Below are 20,583 nucleotides of genomic sequence, written 5' to 3'. Positions count from 1 at the left end.
TTAATACTCTCTAATGATGTACTAATACAAGATTCTTCCTTTGTTTATTTTCTTTAACTACACCTCTTCCCTTTCACAGGTATTATAGTTTGTGAAGGTTAGCTTTCAAAAAGAACAACATCCAATACACCAAGCTCATTAATTTGAAGGTATGTAACACTCTTCAGATTTTCTGTGCTCTACTTCTAGGTTTCTTGCTTTGTTTATGTTCTTTAACTGTTTGTAGATTTAAGCACTTTTAGTCTGCAATGCACTTGTTCACTTTTACACATTGATTTTTGATGATGTTTCCTCACTGTGCCTCTCTTTACAATTAGTAAGTATTATACTATTTATCATTACCTACCTTCTCAAAATTAACAATCCTTTACACCTTCAAGTTCTTTTGATTCAATAATTGAAATTTCAGTAAAAAATAACATCATATAAATATAACAAATACAAATTTTAGCCACTTGTTCAATGCATTTAATTTTCAATAATGATGTACTAATACAAGGTTCTTACTTTGTTTATGTTCTTTAATTGTTTGTCGTTTACGCATATAATGATTTCTAATGGTATTTGCTCACTCTATCTCTCTTTACAATTGATAAGTATTATACTATTTATCATTACCTACCTTTTCCCATTAACATTCCTTTACACCTTCAAGTTATTTTGATTCAATAATTGCACTTTCAGTAAAGAATAGCATCAAATGCAGCAACGTCATTACTTTAACGGTATGTAAACCTTACTCACTTGTTCAACTATCCGTGGACATGTTAACTTTACCCGTCTTATGCTTTCTCAAGGTTTTCAATTTGTACCTATTATTCAATTCAACATTAAATGCCTTCTCTCTTTAACACCCCTTCACGCTTTAATCAAAAGATTCCCTATACGAACAAATTTAGAAACTGCGGCAAGAAAATTTTATCCTCGCAGAGCGAATATGCCATATGGAAGATGAAATAGCAGAATTCAGAGAGAAATTTACGAAAGAGTGGGAGTTTTCTGTAGAGAAAAGAAATAAACAACTGAAGGAGGAATTGGCTGAGCTCCATTCTATTCTCATCGAGTTTGGCATTAACGAGCAAACATGTGAAGCCAGAGAGGCTGAAGCAGCTAAAGAAACTGTTGAGGATCTTGTTAATGGAGTAATGAAAAGCATGGAACTCGAAGAGAAGCTCAGTGAAACTATTGTCAATGACGTGTTTACTAAATGGGTGCATAGCTATCGAGATCTTCCTCTAATAATTAACCAGTGGGAAAACGCTTTGCAAGAAGAACCGATGGCCGAGAGTAAAGGTGACTTCGCTGAGGAGCCCAAGGAAGACGTGAACATTGAAACAGGTGGAGGTGAATCGTCCTCCTGGCACTTGAACGGTCTGCAGCCAAAGGCCGTCATGGATTCGAAAGCAGAGTTTGCCAAGCACATGCCTTTCATTTAAGTGTTGGCCATGGAAGGCGAAAATCCTATTAGGAATGCGGATGGACAGAGGACAACGCCCTTTGTGGTTGCTTACACACAAAACGGGGACAAGCTTATTGAGCAGATTGCCAAAAGTCAGACTGCATTTTCGATGACACGGGATGAATAACCAACATCACTGTGTGTTAATTGCGGTATCTAACCCATACCCTCTCGCAACACCGATTCCACAATCATATAGCCATACTCCAAGTCAACAGAACACAAATTTTGAATTCCAATCACAACAATGGATTACTGATGTAGATATTATTGCCAGGGCATTTGTGCAAGGGCGGGTTCATTTTTTTGGAGAGTCGGCACAGGCATATGATCTCTCGCATAGGTTTGGTGCATCGCGGTCTTTTGTTTTGCCTGCGTTGGCTATTTCTAGCACTAGCACTAGCCCAGATGTTTCTTATCAGCGCCTCACCGAGAGAGATGGGTTCGTCGGTTTTAAGGAATTGTGTGTCATTGTATTGGATGGGCTTGTTATGTCTAGAAATGATTTTGTCAATGCAACGGTAGGAGCTCGTAGCTTCATTCGAAATTTCCTTGGTTGCGATCCATTTGATGAGCCCTTCGATGGTTTGGTTGATCCTCCAGCCAGTCTATTTAATTTTGGCGGTTTATTGGGAGGCAGAAGTGGAATGGGCAGGCAGCATACGGATTGGATGGTGCAGAGAGTACATATAGTGCTGAATTTAGTGAAGAAAAATGGTTAACAATACGAGCCAAAGTTGTGTCAGTTCTGCAAACTTACTTCCATGATAGTGTCCTTCCTAGCATTGCACTGTCTCATAAAGACGGCAGGCTTTTATATTCTCTATTCAACGATTCACATAATGGTTTTACACAACCTCAGAAATGTGGAACAAAGGTTCGGATAAATGTGTTGGAAGACAACATAGTTATTTTTGAAAATATTCAGCTGATAGATTTTATTGAGTCAGACATAATTTGGAGAAAACTAATTCATATAGTGTGTGAGCAAACTTTGGCAAAATTAAAATCTTTGATGCCCTTGATTGTGAGGTGAAGAATTAGAAATGTAGGGAATGTTGAGGCATGGTTGTGCCGATTGAGCTTCAAGTGGGAGATTGTTGGGATGTGAAGCCCAACGGTCACAACCTTTCTTCTCCAGACTCTTCATTCCAAACTTGAATATGAATGTATATATAGACGTGTACGGTCATGTATTGTAGAGAGAGTTGTATTGCATTATCTGGTGGACGTAGCCACTTAATGGTGAACTACGTTAAACTTGTGTTTTGTGTTCATGTTATTAGCTTTCTGTTGTTTTGTATTAATCTTTCTTTGCTCGTTTATAACTAACAAAAACTTCTCACTTCTATTTTGAGGGTAAAATAATCATATTCGTACATTTAAATATAGGACCAGAGTGGCTCAAAATTTCATCTAACAATTGAGAATATTTGGTCTTATAAGAAAGACATGTAATAATCTGTGTGATGTAGAGAGAATTGATTCAATCATGCAGGTTAGCACAGAAGAAATTTTTACTCTAATTTATTCATTGCTTGAGGTTCATAGCAAGATATCAATCGAGTGAACATCAAGTCGAGACTCTCAGATCTCAGTTTAATATCCTTTGTGAATGGTTTCCACTAATAGATCTCGCCAAATCTTTGTTTGAAGGATTTGAAAGAAATGCAACACTTAAAATTAAAAGGGATAATGAACATTTTCTCTCTGTTTGTTTACAATGTTTTTTATGGGAGAGAATGTAAGATAAAAAAACATTCTTCACAAATTTTCTGATAATTTTTAAGAAACGACAATCATTCAATCATATGTTTCTTCTTAAGCAAAAGTAAACCACCAAAGTTTAAATGTTCATACCTTTGATGTCATAATGGATTATCATATACCTCTAACTAGCTCAAGATTTGCTTGGGTGGAAAAAAATGAAGGGAAACATATGATCACATGTCATCTGTGTTCCGACAACAATTGCATATCTTTGTGATTTATCTTTGGTTATACATTCATTCCTCTCAAAAACAATGTGATAATTCTTTTCAAGTATTTGACCAACTAATAAAAAATTCTTTTTTTAGAGCGAGAACTATCAAAATATCAGAAATGTGCTTAGTTTTTCCATTCTCATTTGCTACTTCAATGGTTCCTATTCCTTTAGTCCCATGTGAATTATTGTCTCCCAACACAACAGTACTATCATATTTTTCATTCAAGTTAATAAATAGATTTCATTAGAAGTCATATGTTGAGAGCAAATAGAATCAATAAACCATAAAAGCTCTTCATTGGAACTTGCATTCAAACAAGAAAGAAATAGATTTTGTTTATTTTCTACAACATTTTTTATAGATTGCTTATGCCAAGATTCAAACTCATAATGGCCAAATTTGTTACAATGGAAACATTGAACATGTCTTTTGTCTCTACTAGTATCCGTGCTTCTACCTCTACTTCTACCTCTCTAATTACTATTTCTTCCTTGAAAACTAGAACTCGTTCCTTGATTATAGCCCATGCTTCTATAATTGTGACTAGGCTCACCTTTATGTTCATATTTAGAATCATTGCCACAACCAAATTTTTTATGACCCTTAAAGAAAATTATGTTTTTTACCTCTTATATTCACCTTAGATGCAAATGCATGTTCTAAAGGTTCTTAAATAGTTTTCATTGTTCTTCTGTTGCTAATAAAATGCTACTAAACTCATCAATTTTCATAGATGTAAGATCTTTTGAAATTTCAATTGTGGAGACAACAATATCAAATTTGGAAGGCAAACTTCTTAATATTTTTTCAATCACATTTTGATTGCTTATATCATCTCCTATAATTTTCATCTAATTTATCATACCTTCAACTTTTGTAAATACAAACTGTCAAAATAATTCTATATCATCATCAAAAGAAGAAAGTTTATCTATCCATGCTATGTTAAAATTGAATGAAATAACTACTACCAAATGAACTACCAAATAGATATAATTGATTTCTAATAACAACTAACAAAGAAATGTTTATTATCTTATAAAAAAGAAGTGATAAACATGCACAAATGAACCAATGCATTCAAAATTTTTATCTCAAAATAGAAGATTTTAATTTAAATAATAACTTTAAAGAACTTATTGATTTAAAATGGAAACTTTGATATCGAATGGAAGCTTTAAAGGCCAAGAAAGGTTGGAAAAATTACAAACTTAGACATTGCTAAAATAATCTCATTCGATTTTGAGTTGATAGTTGGCATTTGTTTTTCTTACACTGATATGCTGACATTTATTTTTCTTACAAATATCTTGGTGTAATGAGATATGGAGATTCATAAAAGTATTATTGCAAGTACCCCTTTTGAACACCATAGAGTTCATGATCTTTTCACAAAGTCCCATTGGACTATGAGGGTGACCCTCTTGTTGTCATCATTGTTTTGCAACTAGCTACATCACTTCAAACTAGTCACTTTCGTGACAAAAAAGAATTTCTACTTGATGGAAGAATGCTAAGGAAGGTCACTTGACTATTGAGGTCCCTTTTGAGGCCCGTTCTTCTCAATATCTTGATGATTATATTTCTCTAGACAAGGCTATGTCATTCTTGGAACTCCCTATTGCTCCTTGTTTGTCTCAACTTGCTTTAGATTCTTCATCACAATTTCAACCTCCTACCTCATGTTTAACTCGGCTTCCTTCGACTACCTCCTCACAACTTCAATATCCTCCAATGGTTGAAGATTGTCTCGCACCCCATCATCTTGTCCCCACTTTTGTTGTTATTGATTCCCCAAGGGGGATCATTACTTATTTCCCATCATAATGGGGCCCCAAATGATAGCATAGCTTGGACAATAGTTTTTAAAATAAAGAAAGGTCCTCCTTCTCTTTTGCCCCTTTCTCTTTGGAATATTGTGAAAGAGAACTTCGTTGCCTAGGGTTTGGACCCTTGTCTCCTATTGGTTCCTTTCTTTAGTCAACAATTTTTCCTATTCTCATTTCTTGTGAGATTAATTCTTTTTTCCTTCATAGCTAACTTCTAATGGTTTTGGTTCCTTCCCATGCTTGTCTAATAAAACATTTGCACAAAGTCCAGTAAATAAGAATTTATGAAAAAATCATTTCTTGAATAATTTCTAATTATGATTAATTGTATTTGTAACTTATATTCATTTGATGGGATTTGAAGTTACTTATAGTTTTTTAAAGGTTGTAGAAACATTTGAGCAAGTATAATTGGCAAGTGTAAAATCAAACTTTGTAACTTTTACCCACATCTTTATAGCATATGTGAAAATGGGGACATTGGAACAAGGTATGACATCCACTAGTGCATAACAAAAGGGGAATGTTTGCTAATCTAGAAGAAAAAATAAGGTATATAATTACAACCTACAAAATCTCTTGTGAATTATTTTGAGCAAGTGTAACATGGTTATTTTAAATTGTGTTTCCTATATCAATTTTGGCCACATAGTTATCTAGACTACATTGTTGTCTAGACTTACCATTTTATGGGTCACTTTTCTTGTGTCTCTATTTTATCATTTTCCAAATGTCCATACTTCAAAAAGAACTAAACAAAAGAAGACATCGTCTATATGGATGATGTTCATACTTCAAAAAGAACTAAACAAAAGAAGACATCATCTATATGGATGATGTTACCATACATATTGGAAAGGTTTTGGAGGGAAAAATTAATTTAGTAGCCTCAACATATAATTTATGAATCTTCAATAAAAGAAGAAATAACCAAAAGAAGACATCATCTATATTGATGATGTTAGTTACCATACATATGAAAAAGTTTTTGTAGGGACAATGAAATTAGTGACCTTAACATTCAATGTATGTATGCCCATTAAAGAAATTGTAGGTGGCTAGAGTGCATATATGCAATTGGGTTCAATTTTTAATTTTACTTTTACAAATATTAGGGAAGATAAGTTTTCTATAGTGTTTGACTATATGAATACAAAATTGCACAACAAATACGTTTCATTTAAAAATATAAATTAAAGAGATGAAAATTGTACAGAGTAATTATTGCATGTCTTGAATAATGTGAAAGATGTAATAAGTATTGAAATTCTTTGGCCAATAAGATTGTCAATAAATTATTTTTCGATATTTCCAATTAAAAATTTTACATGTTGTCTTAGCAAAGAAATAAATATTTACTTTTAGTTAAAAAAATTCCAATATATTATTGTGTAATAAGTATGTATGGTAATAAATAAAGAAACTTTTTTTTTTAATAATTTGTCAAAAGAAAGTACTAATAAAAAATATATATTATAGACAAGGTTTACCTACTTCTACCTTAACCAATCACATAAGCTTATTAGTCTCATTTATTAAAAATGTGAGAAACCAATTCTCAGCAAGCTTACCTATAGTGCAAAAGGTTTTTTTTATTTGTCTCACATAGCTCCCATGAAGAATTGACCACTTGGAAACTAACCAAACAAGGACACTATATAATTATTATATATTGAAAAGTATAAATTAATACTAAAAAACATGTATGTAAAGTAAATGTTCAAACATAAAAGGATCGAAAGGAGATCCATATAAAGTAATGGATTCTATAAAATTTCATTGTGTAAGTGTGTCCTTAAATGTGTGTTCTCCATAATTACCTACAAAATAAAGAAAAAATATTCATTGAGTAGCTTTGTTCCACATGTGAATATTAGGTACAAAATAAGAGTATGCCGACTTAGAAAATAGGAAACAAGAAGAAATATAAATAAAATTAAGAAATTCTACTTACTTAAAATATGAAAAGTACATTTAGCTAAGGATGCATGGAGCACAAGACATTTAATAATATTTTTTTTAGCCACAACGATATCCCCATACTACTACTTGAAAGCTCAATATCTTACTGTTTGTGGTGATGTACTCCTATCCTACAATAAGATGCAAAGAATTGAGAAAGCATGCATAAAATCAAATGTAATATAAAGATAACCATATAGTTATGTACAAAGTAAGATAAGAATATTATATGATAAACATCTAGAATAACAAGGTGTGCTAAGCACATATAGGAAGTAGTGCCACCCCTAGCGTGGGCAAGTAAAATTGGTCATGTAACTCAATAGGAAAAAGGGACCCGCATAAGTATATAGGGAACTAGATCAACATATACCCCCAATGTGGTGTCCACAAGAATGATCACACAATGATGTGGGTAAGTAAATAAGCCCCTAGTGGATGTAGGTAGAAAAAAATTTATATGTGGAGTAGGGAATGATGCCCTAGTATATAAAGATGGTAAGGTGATGCAGGTATATAATGCCAAGGGGGAGAAGGCACGATGTCCCTAAATAAAGGTATAGTAATGACATGTCAAAGGGAAGGCATGAAAGGCATGATATCTTGATGTAGGTATACAGGCTAAAAATATGATAAGATGAGTACAAAATGTGGGAGAAAACATGATGCCTTGATGTAAACACATAACAATTTAAAAGCATAAGATGTACTAAGTGGGAATCCCCTAGAAATATAAGATATAGTAATGAAAGAGTGATGCTTCAATACATAGAAAAATATTGAATAGGCTCAACTTTGCAAACACCAAGTATCTAGAGGTTCAAGTAGCTTTTGGATTTGATCAACATTATAGATTTCCATTGGAAAAGAGCCTCCTATGTTTCCGCACTTCAAGATTCACTTCAAAGAAAATGTCACTATCACACTTACTGCAGAGAATTACATATTTCTATACCTAATTCAGTTGAAGATGCTACTTCTAATATTGGTGTTTCTTCAACAAAACTAGGGCGTTTAATCATTTCGAATAATGAAGGTAAATTATATGGAATTGTAATTGTCTTAGGGAATTATCAACAACAAAATTTGCATGTTATTTATGATAGAGAGAAACAAATGGTCAGATTTTTGCCAAAAGAATGCTCTACAACCACACTCCTTATTTTAAATTACTAATGGATCTTTTACATTAGGTGTAATATTTGACAATACCTATTTTCTAGAGTAAAAGCGCATTCCATGAAAGGGCTTTTACAGTATCTATTTTTATAATATTTGGATTGCAAGCATCTCAAAACTTGTAATTGATGTTTCAAGCAATTTCCTATTAAGATTAGGGTTATCATTAGCTTAAGCTTCAATAAGTGTTAAGATTAGGCTTACCATTCATTAAAATAAATAGTTCTAAAGTAATATAAAATTTCTTAATTTTAAAATTATATAAATCAATTTTATAATTTAATAATTATGCATCATTAAACTAAATAGCTCTAAATTCAATTAAAATAAGTCTTCACCTTAAGATTACACAGATCAATTTTAACAATTAAATTTAAGATTAATAATGGTAATAATTTAATTAATGTTAGGATGAGAATTCAATTAGGTTGTTGTGAGGGTCACACTTAGGATTCAATTACGTTTAGGCGTTAATTAAAGTCAAGGTTGGTTGTTACTTTCCTAACTAGTCGACTCTTTTTGTGCAATTGCCGCGAAATTGCGTCTGGCCGTGCCCCTGCCCGTGCCCCTGCCCGTGCTCGCCCTACCACGAAAATGGTACGAATGTTCTTAAATCCAGAAGCTTCTAGTTCTTCTAGATTAAACCACACAGATTTGACTTGGAGGTTTCTCCTTGCACGCACTTGGAAATCATGTAGCCGCTCTACATTTTGGGTGTGTATATATGTTGAATACAACATCACCTGTTATTGAATTAAGTTCATATACAAAAGCATCCCCAGACAATACAAGATCACCCGTTATTGAACTAAGTTTATATACAAAAGCAAAGTACGTATGGCACTTTCATCTGTTCACAATGAAACTCGTAGAATGTTTGATACCTTGGACGAAAATGGCGATGGGAGGCTCAGTCTGCGTGAAATCAATTGCTTCCTGAAAAAGCTTGGAATACATCTGACTGAGGAAGAGTTAAAGTGTATGGTGATGGCTGTTTCTCATAGCGAAGATAGTAGTTTAACATTTGATGAATTTGTTGAGCTTTACCAATCTGTTCTGGATGAGAGCAGTTCTAGTACCAGTAGCGGTAGTAGTGAAGGAAGCCAGCAGGATTTATGTTTAATGGAGGCATTCAATGTTTACGATTTGGATGAAGATGGGCATATTTCTTCTTCCGAGCTTTAACGAGTGCTGAGTAATTTGGGATTGATAGAGCCGGGTAGGCATTATTTGGAGGATTGTCAGAGAATGATATGTAGATTTGATGAGAACTTCGACGGCCTCATGGATTTCTCCTAGTTTAAGAACATGATGACCACCAAAACCTGAAGGTGTTCACTTTTGACCTCGTTTGGCAGTTCGGGGTTATTCAGGGTTTTTCAGATTTTGAGATTTGGAGAGTATATATTGCTGTATGAGGTCATGTTATATAAATTAAGCTTTAAACAGCCAGTACATCATTTGTTATCATATTTGGAGTTTTGGTTTCTAAACAGATGTATAAATCCTTACAAAAACATCACAGTTCATGGTTGAATTCTGATAAAATAGAAGACAAAATTTAAAAAATCGTACATTAAAATTCAGAACCAGTGTGGCTAAGAAGTTCATCCAAGAATTGAGAATATTTTTCTAAAATAACGGAGCCGCTTGTTTTGAGGAGAATTTATCAGCCACTAATTGGCGTGAGGGATTTCATAGAAGCCCTGAGATTTATGAGCAGAGCTGGCTTTTTGTGGGGCACTCAAATAGCAAACAATATATTGTGTTGAAATTGTAATGTAATTGGATTTCTGTTTTTATCTTGATGGAAAATTTGTGTTCTTAAAAGAGAGGTCACAAGTTCAAATTCTGTAAGGGGTAAGCTATGTACATTTCATTTGTGACACAGTTAGGTGCCTCTACATTGTAAGTCATTGTAAGTCATTGTAAGTCATATGTAGACCCAAAAATAGATCACCTAATATCAAGAATTATAAAAAAATCCATCTCCATTTTCATTTCCATTTCTAATAAATGGCTGCATTTTGTTTTCTAAAATAAATATGACTTGGACTTCCTATAACATGTCCACACAATGTTTTGGGTTCAACAAAATATCATTGAAACATTATACCGATAGAAGTTTTGCTTTCTAATATTATATTTTCAAATGAATTTGGTAGTCATTGATGTAAACATTTTGAAAAAAACATTCAAAGATATATGAATATATAATATGTTGATTGTAGAATATCAATATTAGTTTTCTGAAAATAACTTAGAAATTCTTACGAAAGACGTGAGCATTCATCAAAGCATTATCGAAAGTGAATTTTTGTAAAGGTTTTGGAGGGAAAAAGAATTTAGTGGACTCATTGTACATGGATATTGGCTAGATTGAAGAGAAAGGTAGGCGGCTAGAGTGCATGCATGAAATTGTTCAATTTTGTATTTTATTTTTACAAATATTGGGGAAGATGGGTTTGTTACGGTGTTTGACTATATGAATACAAATTTGCAAGCCAAATATGTGTCATTTAAAAATATAAGTTAAGAGGTTAAAATTGTACAAAGTAATCATTACATGCCTTGAATAATATGTAATTGCAATAAAGAGTTGGAATTCTTTAGCCAATAAGATTGTCATTAAATCATTTTTTGGATATTTCTAATTAAAAAGTTTCCATCTTGACTTCACAAAAATTGATATTTATTTTAGGTAGAAAATTTCTAATATATGATTGTATAATAGGTACGCATAAAAATAACTAGTCAAGTTTAATTTTGATTGCAATAATATTGCCAAGAGAACAAGTACTAATAAACTCACTACAATTTTAGGCAAGGATTATGTACTTCCCACCTTAACTAATCATACAAGGTTATTAGTCTTAATAGGCTTATGTATAGTACAAATATCTTTTTTTAATTGTCTCGCATAGCTTCAATGAAGAATCAACCACTTGGAGACCAATCATAAAGAAACAATATGAATTTAAAAATGATCATGTCTCTCAAAACATGTAAGACTCACAAACATGTATGTAAAGTAAATATTAAGGTATCAAAAGATATGAGAGGAGATCCATATGATGTAATATAATGTATTCTATAAAGCGGCATCATGTAAGTGTATCAATTAATGCGCGCCTTCTATTGGTACCTACAAAACAAAGGAAACATATGCATTGCAAAGCCTTTGTTCCACACATGAAAACAAAGTACAAAATAAGAGCATGCCAACTATCTATAAAATAAAAATAAGAATAAACGGGTAAATATAAGAAATTCTACCCATTCAAAAGATGATAAGTGTGTTTAGTTGAATATGTGTGGAACACAAGGCATGTCATGTGAAAAATGTTTTGTCTAGTCACAATGATGTTCTTGTAGCTCCTATCACTACTTGGAATCTTCACATGGGATTATTAATGATGGTAATCTTCCATCTTCAGCTAAGTCAGAAAACAATGAAGTATGCAAATGCATATAAATCATAGACATAAAAAAGGATGTCAACAATCATGTGAAAAAAGGCAAGTGAGAAACCGAAGTGAGAAAGAATGAAATAGGCAAATGTAGATGAAGCAAAGACATAAAAAAGGATGTCAATGATCATGTGAAAACAAGAGAGGTCAAAACCAAGATATCCCTCTAGTATGGAAAAAAATTGTAAAAACAATAATGTAGAAACAAAATAGGAAGACGTTCAACAAAACAAACCCTAAATGAAAGACCAAAAGTAAATGCAAAAAGATATAAGACAAAGGGGAAATCTGAGCTACACACATTTATGTATGTATACTATAATGATGCTCATTTATCATGTATCAAATCTAATGGAATACCTTCATCCAATCTATCAATTATCCAAAATAAATCAAATTTATTTTGACAACTTTGTGTTTTTTATTAAGGGAAAACAAGTTTTGAAGGGACGTGACATTGCCCTATACAAAATAGGTTTTGGAAGGACCTGAAACCCGAACCTTAAGATAAGCCTGGAAGTCCACCCAATGAAACAAAACACAAGAGAGACACGACAAAACCAAACAAAAGATGGGGGACAACACAAGAAGGACCCCCAACAAGAACCAATGGGCTGCAAAAACCAAAGACCAACAAGTAGATCCAACCCAACGAGGACCAATCAAGAAATTGATCTACACTTATGGGATCAAAGGGTCATATAAAAAGAGGACTGGGACGATTTAAATTTGTTACTTTTAACGGTAATCCATCCCTCCTCAACCCTACCAGCAGTCCTTTGCCAAGAAGACGGGTCCAAAATAGAGGACGTCCCTCGACCAGGAGGAAAAAAGAAAGCATCTGGAGAGGCAGGGACCAAAAAAATATGAGAATCAGAAGGATTAGATAAAGATCCAACAACAATCTGGGAAGTTGGAAGGTCATCCACCAAAGAAGAATATCCAACATCCTTCAACCGATCAGTCGGGATGCCAGCACAAGCATCCACACACACCTGAGGTAAAGCAACACCATAACTAGGGGTAGCAGCTAGAGGTGCAATGCCTTCACCCACATCGGCCTGAAGAACTTGAGCAACCACCAGGGAGAAGCTTTTCTTTATAACAAAGTAGTGTTCAGAAGAGGCACCCTTCCACCAAGAGACAATTTTTTTTTCTTTTTATCAGACTCACACCGTGTAGCAACATGCCCAGTCTAGAAGCAATTTCAACATCTGAAGGGGATACCCTCAAAGTCGAGTGGTTGGACCCAAGATCCCAAAGAAGAGTCAATCTTTATCTCAGCTGGAAGCCCTTTAGAAACATCAGTGTCAACCAGAATCCGAGCATAAGTAGAATGATATATATAGTAAGAATCCTTATCAATCATTAGGAAGTCGCCTAAAGCCTCCCCCACTTCCTCTAGCAGAGAGTTCATCCATAGATGAAGGGGAAGGTTAGAGAGCCTAACCCAAATAGGAATCTTATTAAATGAATCATTAGATGGGTTAAAAGACGAGAACCAGGGTTTAACCATAAAAAAAAAATTATCCTCCCAGCTGAAAGGATTGTTACATAAAATTTTTGATCTATCATCTGCCTGTTCAAAACTAGCAATAAAAAATCCCTTGCCTAAAGGATAAATGTTTACTATACCCTTTAAGATCGGTTCCCAACTTTGGGAAATCCAAATGTGCAGCTGAGGAAGGCTTGGCCAAAGTCCCCAAAACCTACAAATAAGTCCATGAGACTCAAACACAGAGGAGTTGTGGATGATCTCCTTTTCAATGTCAAGAGACACCCTGAAAGCCAAGGGGTTGCATATGGGAACAACTATAGGCCCCAAGCCACAAGAAGCTCAATCCACAACAGAGGGCATAGAAACCTCAACGATAGAAACACCACTGTCCGCAGCATTTTCACATCTTTGTGTTGCTTCTTCTTCTTTGTTTGTTTTTTTGGGTTTGTCTCTAGTTCATAAGAATATGGTTGCACGGTAGATTGTTTCTATTTTATGTCATGTTTAACCTCAACATGGGATAATATGGAACCACTTTCTCAATGTATCTTACTTTCTTTCAAAAGATTAACTTCATTAAGCTATGGAATTATAGGCCCATGACTCCTTTCAATGTTCAATTCTACTTTATTATGAGGTATTGAATTTTGTGCTTTAAATTAGTACATCTATCCATAAAATGTTCATGTATGCAAATCCAATATGAACAAAAGTACTTAACCTTCTATGGTGTAAGTGTGGGCATATCGATTGACTTAATTGGATATAGGATAGTGTGTTGAACTTATCATAGAAGATTTTCTTTCATATCAGCATTTTCTAAATACTTTTTTTTTTTTTTCTCAATTTAGTAAATTTGAAGAATCGACATATGATTTGATGGTTCTTCAAATCTACTAAATTGGAAAAAAAGAAAGTGTCTAAAAAATGCTAATATTAAAGATAATCTTCTATAATAATGATGTTTGACTTGTGAAAAAAGAAATATGCCAATATATAAGTTGATCTTTTGATAGGGCACACTTACGTTTACATATAGTGGCACCTAAGTTTGAAAATGAACAATGGGACAAAGAAAATACTTTCCTTTTGAAGATTGAAAGTAAGCCATCCATAAACAGGCATTGGAGTTCATCGTCACAAAATGGACATAACATATTATTAGGCTAGAGCTTGAAATTCAAAAATATAATCTTAATTGATTCTTGTTTCTTTTATTTGCATTGCATGAGTTGATTAATAAGCGTTTGACTCAATATTGTAATGAAAATGTTCAATGAAAGCACTAGCCAAATCCTTGACTGAAGTGATAGAAACATGAGGCAATGCAAAATACTACATGATCATGCAAGTTTTGATGGGAACCCCTTACCAAATAATTGATCCTCAAGAAAATAACGGAGTCGTGCACAACATGTAAGTATTGTAGATGTCATGATGGATCAGCATATTATCAAAAGCAAGGTGTCATGAATCTATTTGATGAAGGATAAATCAAAATGTCATAGTCAAAGAATTGTAATATACTTTGGTGTCTCTTATCTTCACATTGAATTCTTTGTACATATGTATCAACATTACCATTTAGAATTGTTAATTCTAGCAATGAGGTAGTTCACAACTATGTCAATGTGAAATATCGTGCTCAATTTGTATGTGTTATCAACCAGTGGCACAATATTCTCACATTTCTCTTTGTCCTTGTCCATGTCGAGGCCGGAACAACTTAAATTACACACACTAAGCTTACACTTCTAGGCTTAAAAGTGTTAAACACTCAGAGTTGACTGACATTTTCTAGGCTTAATATGTTGTTTAATGTGTGTGGTCACACTAAAGATACACTTCTACACTTAAAAGTGTTAAGTTGACCAACATTCTCTAGACATAATATGTTGCTTAATGTGTGTGATTTAAGGCTGGCCGTCCAGACCATGCATTTGTTCAATAGCAACAGCAAAAAAATGTGCTACAAAATAACTCAAATACAGTTTTACATTAAAACAAAATTCCCAGGATTTCACATCTTTGTTTTGAAACTAAAGGGCTCCCTAATAAGATCCTAGCTAATCAGCGTTGCAGTGACTATCTATGCCACTATCTTAAGTTTCTACACCAAAATCATGGTTTAGGCAAAGTTTGTTAATCTGACTAATTATCTATAACAAAAGGCTTCTTAGGGGCCATCAGCCACAGGGGTCACATTTGCTTGCTACTGTTGTTGTTTAAGTGTCCTCCCCAATTCCTTTACTCCACTTGTCTTGTGTTCCCCTGCCCACAGCCCTGATCTTGAACGCCTTGAGAATTTTGACTTGCACCACCTATGCCAGCTTCTGATAAAAATATTCATCAGTTGCAAGACAATCCATCCTCTGCTTGTTGTTAGCAGTGTCGTCCTCTCCAAGCAGAGCCCTAATCATGTCCAACAAGCTCGAATCGTCTACCCAAAACATATTTTTTAGAGTTATGTCAGATAAAGACCCAACAAGCATTCTTGCAGTTGATCAGGACGATACGCAGAATACAAAAGAACCTGCAGGTGTCAAACTCAACAACCAGCATCGTGAGAATTGCAAAGAGGATGGTGTAATGAAGTGGTAAAATAAAAAAAATAGGCAATGAAAATATAATCCTCCTGTACAATTCCCTGACATCAGGACTAACACAGGCAAGATTATAATCTTTGACATCCTAGATCTGCATTTCCCTTAAGTGAAAATGATGTACTATCAGACTGGCCAAGTAATAATTTAAATTTTGAAATGACAGCCCTGCGTAGTGATTTTTACTCCCACCTGCGTAGAAAAGGTGAGGGAAAACAAATTATGTCCTATTGTAAAGACATGGCAATGAAATCATATGATGTACTAAAGATATATCAAATAACTTAATATGAAAGTGGGAAGGAGATAATTCCCTAAATGTACTTAAGTATATAGCAATAAAAGTGCAATGTATAAATGGGAAAGTATGATGCCATCAAACAAGTATTAATGTTAAATAACTGGAAAAAAGAGTACAAATAGTGTAATATTATGCTTTAGAATTGCAATATAGCAAGGGGGATCAGTGAGTAACTCTAGAAAGTGTAATGTATTAATATTGGCTTAATGTGTAAGCTCTAACAAGAAAGATATAACAATATAAGATAAATAGAAAACAAGCAATGGTTAAGGATCAAGGAACAAGCATGAACATAAGAATAGAACTGGAAGCGGGAAAGAAACACATGGGAAAGAAATATGATGAACGAAAAGTTAAAGAAATACAAAATAGATAGAAAAATAGGGAAAACAAAGGCAAGTGAGCAACCTAAGTGGGAATTTTAACATAATAGGTAAATGTAGGTGAAACATGAACATAAAAAGGATGTAAACTATCACGTGAAACAAAGGGAGATGGAAACCGAAATGCCTCTCAAGAGGGAAAAAACTATAAAAACAATAACGTAGAATACAAAATAGGAAGAAGTTCAACAAAACAAATCTTAAATGAAAGACCTAAAGTGGATGCAAATATTTGTGACAAAGAGGAAATCTAAGATATACACATTTATGTATGTATACTATAATGATGCTCATATATCATGTAACAAATCTAGTTGATTATAATTTTTTCCTTAATTGAGTGTGACTATCTTCATCCAATCTATCTTGATCATCCCAAAAGAAATCAAATTTTCTTTCTTAGCTATGTGTTAATGCTTCTTCAAGTTGTTTGTTTTTCTTATTTGACTACACTTAATAAGAATTTGGTTGCACATTACATGGTTTGTATTTTATGTCATGCGTAAACTCAATATGGGCTGATATAGGATCACTTGCTCAATATGTCTTATTTACTTCCATAAAATTAATCTCATGAAGCAATGCAATTGTAGGCTCGTGACTATTTTCAATGTTCAATTGCACTTTAGTATTGAATTTTATGCCTAAAAGCAATACAACTATCCAGAAAATGTTCATGTATGCAAATATAATAGAAACAAAAGTACTAAGCATTCTATGGTATAAGTGTGGACATATCCATTGGCTTATTTGGAGATATAATAGTGAGGTTGTGTTTCCATATTTGTTCCATCATATGTCGAGGTTATTCAAATCTACTGAATTCTTTAAAATGTTCTAGTCTGGAAGTGGAATCTTGATCATTGTGAATATCATTAGGTGCATCCTCATTGCCCTCATTTTCTAAATATAATTATGACATTCTCATAAAAGACAAGTTTAAGTGTTATAAGTATGCTATTGTAGGAGATATTATGATAAAATAAAAAGATAAATGTTTCAACAAAGATGATATGAAAGGAAATCTTCTATGATACTCATTTTTGACTCATGAAAAAATTAAGATTACAAATTAATTAGAATTAGAATTAAAATTTAAGTATGATTAAACACCTCATCGTGAATATGTCTTGACGTAATTTATATAAATTTTAATATATATAGATAGATAAATAGTCAACAATCATAAAATAATTCAATCAAATCCATACATAATAATGAAATGATATAAATAAAATATTCATCTTTCATCGATAACATTTTTCAAGGCTGTCCCTATCTTAATTGACTATGGCCGCAGCAAAATGGATCTTGACAAAATCCTTGTTTGAATTTAATAATTAAATTAAAAATCAGCGTACAGTCGGATAGTGATTTTTAATTTAATTATTAAATTAAAAATAAGAATCTTGTCGAAGACCCATTTTGCTGCCTGGATAGACGACTCCGCCCCTGTCCACCACTAGGTAGACTCACTTTCCAAGATTTTATGATCAACGTGTTAATTCGCATAATAAAATAATTTTCTGTTTACGAAGAAATACTCCTCGGTCACGCCGCCGCTTTACTCATCCTTGTTTTTCCACAATCATCGCGAAATTACCCCAAACACCACGGAAATGCTACGGTTCCTGCTTTTTCGGGGGGAGTCGTAGGCACAGTTTAATCCAGAAGCCTCCATTTCTTCTTCCACACTCACCCACACAATTGGTTAAAAAGACTTTCTATTCTTTGCACTTACCTGGAAAGATTATAAGGTGAATGTTCAATGATTGTCGACTGAATGACTCGTAAAATAATCATTGACTATTTGACTTCTAAATATAGAAGTAAATGAATTTTAAAATAACCATTGACTAGTAAATTTAAATTGAATGTTGAATTTTGTATATATAGATATATGTTGAATCCCACGTAGCCTATACATGAAGATCACCAATAAAAATTATATAGCAAAGCATGGCACTTTCATCTGCTCCCCATGAAATTCGCAGAATGTTTGATACCTTGGACGAAAATGGTGATGGCACCCTCACTCTGCACGAAATCAGTTGCTTCCTCAACAAGCTTGGAATACAGCTAACAGAGGAGGAATATAACTTTTCTTTCAATGGGTAAATATAGAAATTCATTTCCATTTCAAAACTCAGAACCAAAGAAACTAAGAATTGCACCCCTAAAATATCAGAGCTCCCATGTTTTCATAGAGCCCCTGAGATTCATAAGCTCTATTTTGTTATTCAAATCAATAACTAGTTGGGGCACATGCTTGGAAATATTGTGGAAATCCGGTCAGCTTAGACCGGACTTACTCGCGATATTGATAGGGACGTTTTGTCGTTTTTGGCCTCAACGAATGAGGTTACTCATGTACATCTGTTAATCTTCATACTATTTTCATGGAGTGTAACGGTATATAGTCCATGTCGATGACACAACTTCGGTGTAATTACATCTCGATAAGAGTATATTTTGTATTAGGTTTAACTTATTTTTTATATATTTATTAAATATATATTTTTTATTATGTCGAGAGGTATCTACAATGATATTAAAATGTCTTTAAATAAAAATTCAATTTTGAAATAATTTGATATGCAAATGACAAGTAAATGCATGAAATATGTCATCTTTTGGTTTTTGTGGAAGTGTTATTTTATTACTCCAAATAAACCCTCGCAACTCTATTATTATCCATATTTTTGAAACTCTTATATACTGCTAATATTCTTGCAATCATCATATTTCTTTCTATTATAAGATATCTCTCAACATAATTTACCTATATTTTTTAAAATATTGATATACTAGTTGTATTAGTCAGTTTAATATATATTTATGATAAACAGAATAGAAATTACAATAAGAAAAAAGATCACTTTCTTTCAAGAGTGCATAGTGTGCTTTTTTATAATGACATCAAACATTGAAAGTAGAGATTCATTATGAATAAAGTCAAAATGTAACTCTTTCCAATATCTTTGATAGATTCTATTATCCAACCCCCTATTTTCCCAATTTGTTTTTGTCCATTTATAAAAGTCTCGCTCAAAAGGAACTCCTCGGAGGTCAAATAAATTGATTTATCTTTGCCTCATTTGTCAATAACATCTAGAACCTCATCAAGTAGAAGGTATACAAGAAACTTATATCTATTGTTAGCTTCTTGAAGTTGGGGATGATTGATAGGCTTTTCTTTATTTAAGATTCTAATTACTTATTCTCCTTTTCATTAGATGGTTTTTTATTCTTTTCTTGCAAGAATACCTAACTCTCATGGGTGTTGGATAGGTTTTAGGTTTACCTCCAAGACTTGTAGACTTATTTCTTTCATGACATTTTCATTCATTGTAAGGAGTGCTAGAATTGGGGTTGAGGGGGAATTTGTTACATTTTCTAGTGTTTTGGGGATAGAGGGGTGTTAGACCTCTTATAGGTGTGAGTAGTGTTTTTCCTACACTTTTTTCCTCATTGACATGATGAAATATATGGTGGATAGAACTGCTCCACGTGTTATGATAAAAATATTACTTCTTACTTAACTATTGCGATTTATTGATAGAGCTCTTTTAGGTACGAGTAGGGTTTCACCTATGTTTTTTCTCCATTGACTTAATGATTTATGGTGAGTAGAACCATTCCATATGTCAGGATAATCATTGTTACAATTTATTTCAAAACTTGAAATGACATAGAGTGATCTAGAACATACAAAAATTAAGACTATTGAAAAAAGCTCACACAACTCTAACCTTACTAAAATTTGACTTTATTCTCTTTTTGAAATTTTATATATAATTTTTCACAAAAACCTTTCTTAAAATCTTTCTAGTTTTATTTTTTCAGTTTCATATAATTTTTAACGAAAACATCTTCCTTAAAATATTCTTAAAATTATAACTATATCTTAC

General features: G+C 33.1%; 1 protein-coding gene across 1 annotated transcript; it reads left to right on the top strand.

The window, feature by feature from the left end:
* The first annotated feature begins 9,178 nt into the window (after positions 1 to 9,178).
* Positions 9,179 to 9,789, top strand: LOC131071013 (calmodulin-like protein 7). Its single transcript, XM_059217857.1, has one exon. It carries the CDS (start codon positions 9,255 to 9,257, stop codon positions 9,600 to 9,602), a length of 348 nt encoding a protein of 115 aa, XP_059073840.1. The 5' UTR covers positions 9,179 to 9,254; the 3' UTR covers positions 9,603 to 9,789.
* Positions 9,790 to 20,583: the final 10,794 nt, after the last annotated feature.

Source organism: Cryptomeria japonica, chromosome 3 (genome assembly GCF_030272615.1).
Source record: "Cryptomeria japonica chromosome 3, Sugi_1.0, whole genome shotgun sequence".
In the NCBI taxonomy this organism is placed as follows: Eukaryota; Viridiplantae; Streptophyta; class Pinopsida; order Cupressales; family Cupressaceae; genus Cryptomeria; species Cryptomeria japonica.
This window is presented reverse-complemented; position numbering and strand designations above follow the sequence as displayed.

Coding starts and splice junctions, on each gene's coding strand:
- LOC131071013 (XM_059217857.1), top strand. CDS start 9,255: ATGGCACTTTCATCTGTTCACAATGAAACTCGTAGAATGTTTGATACC.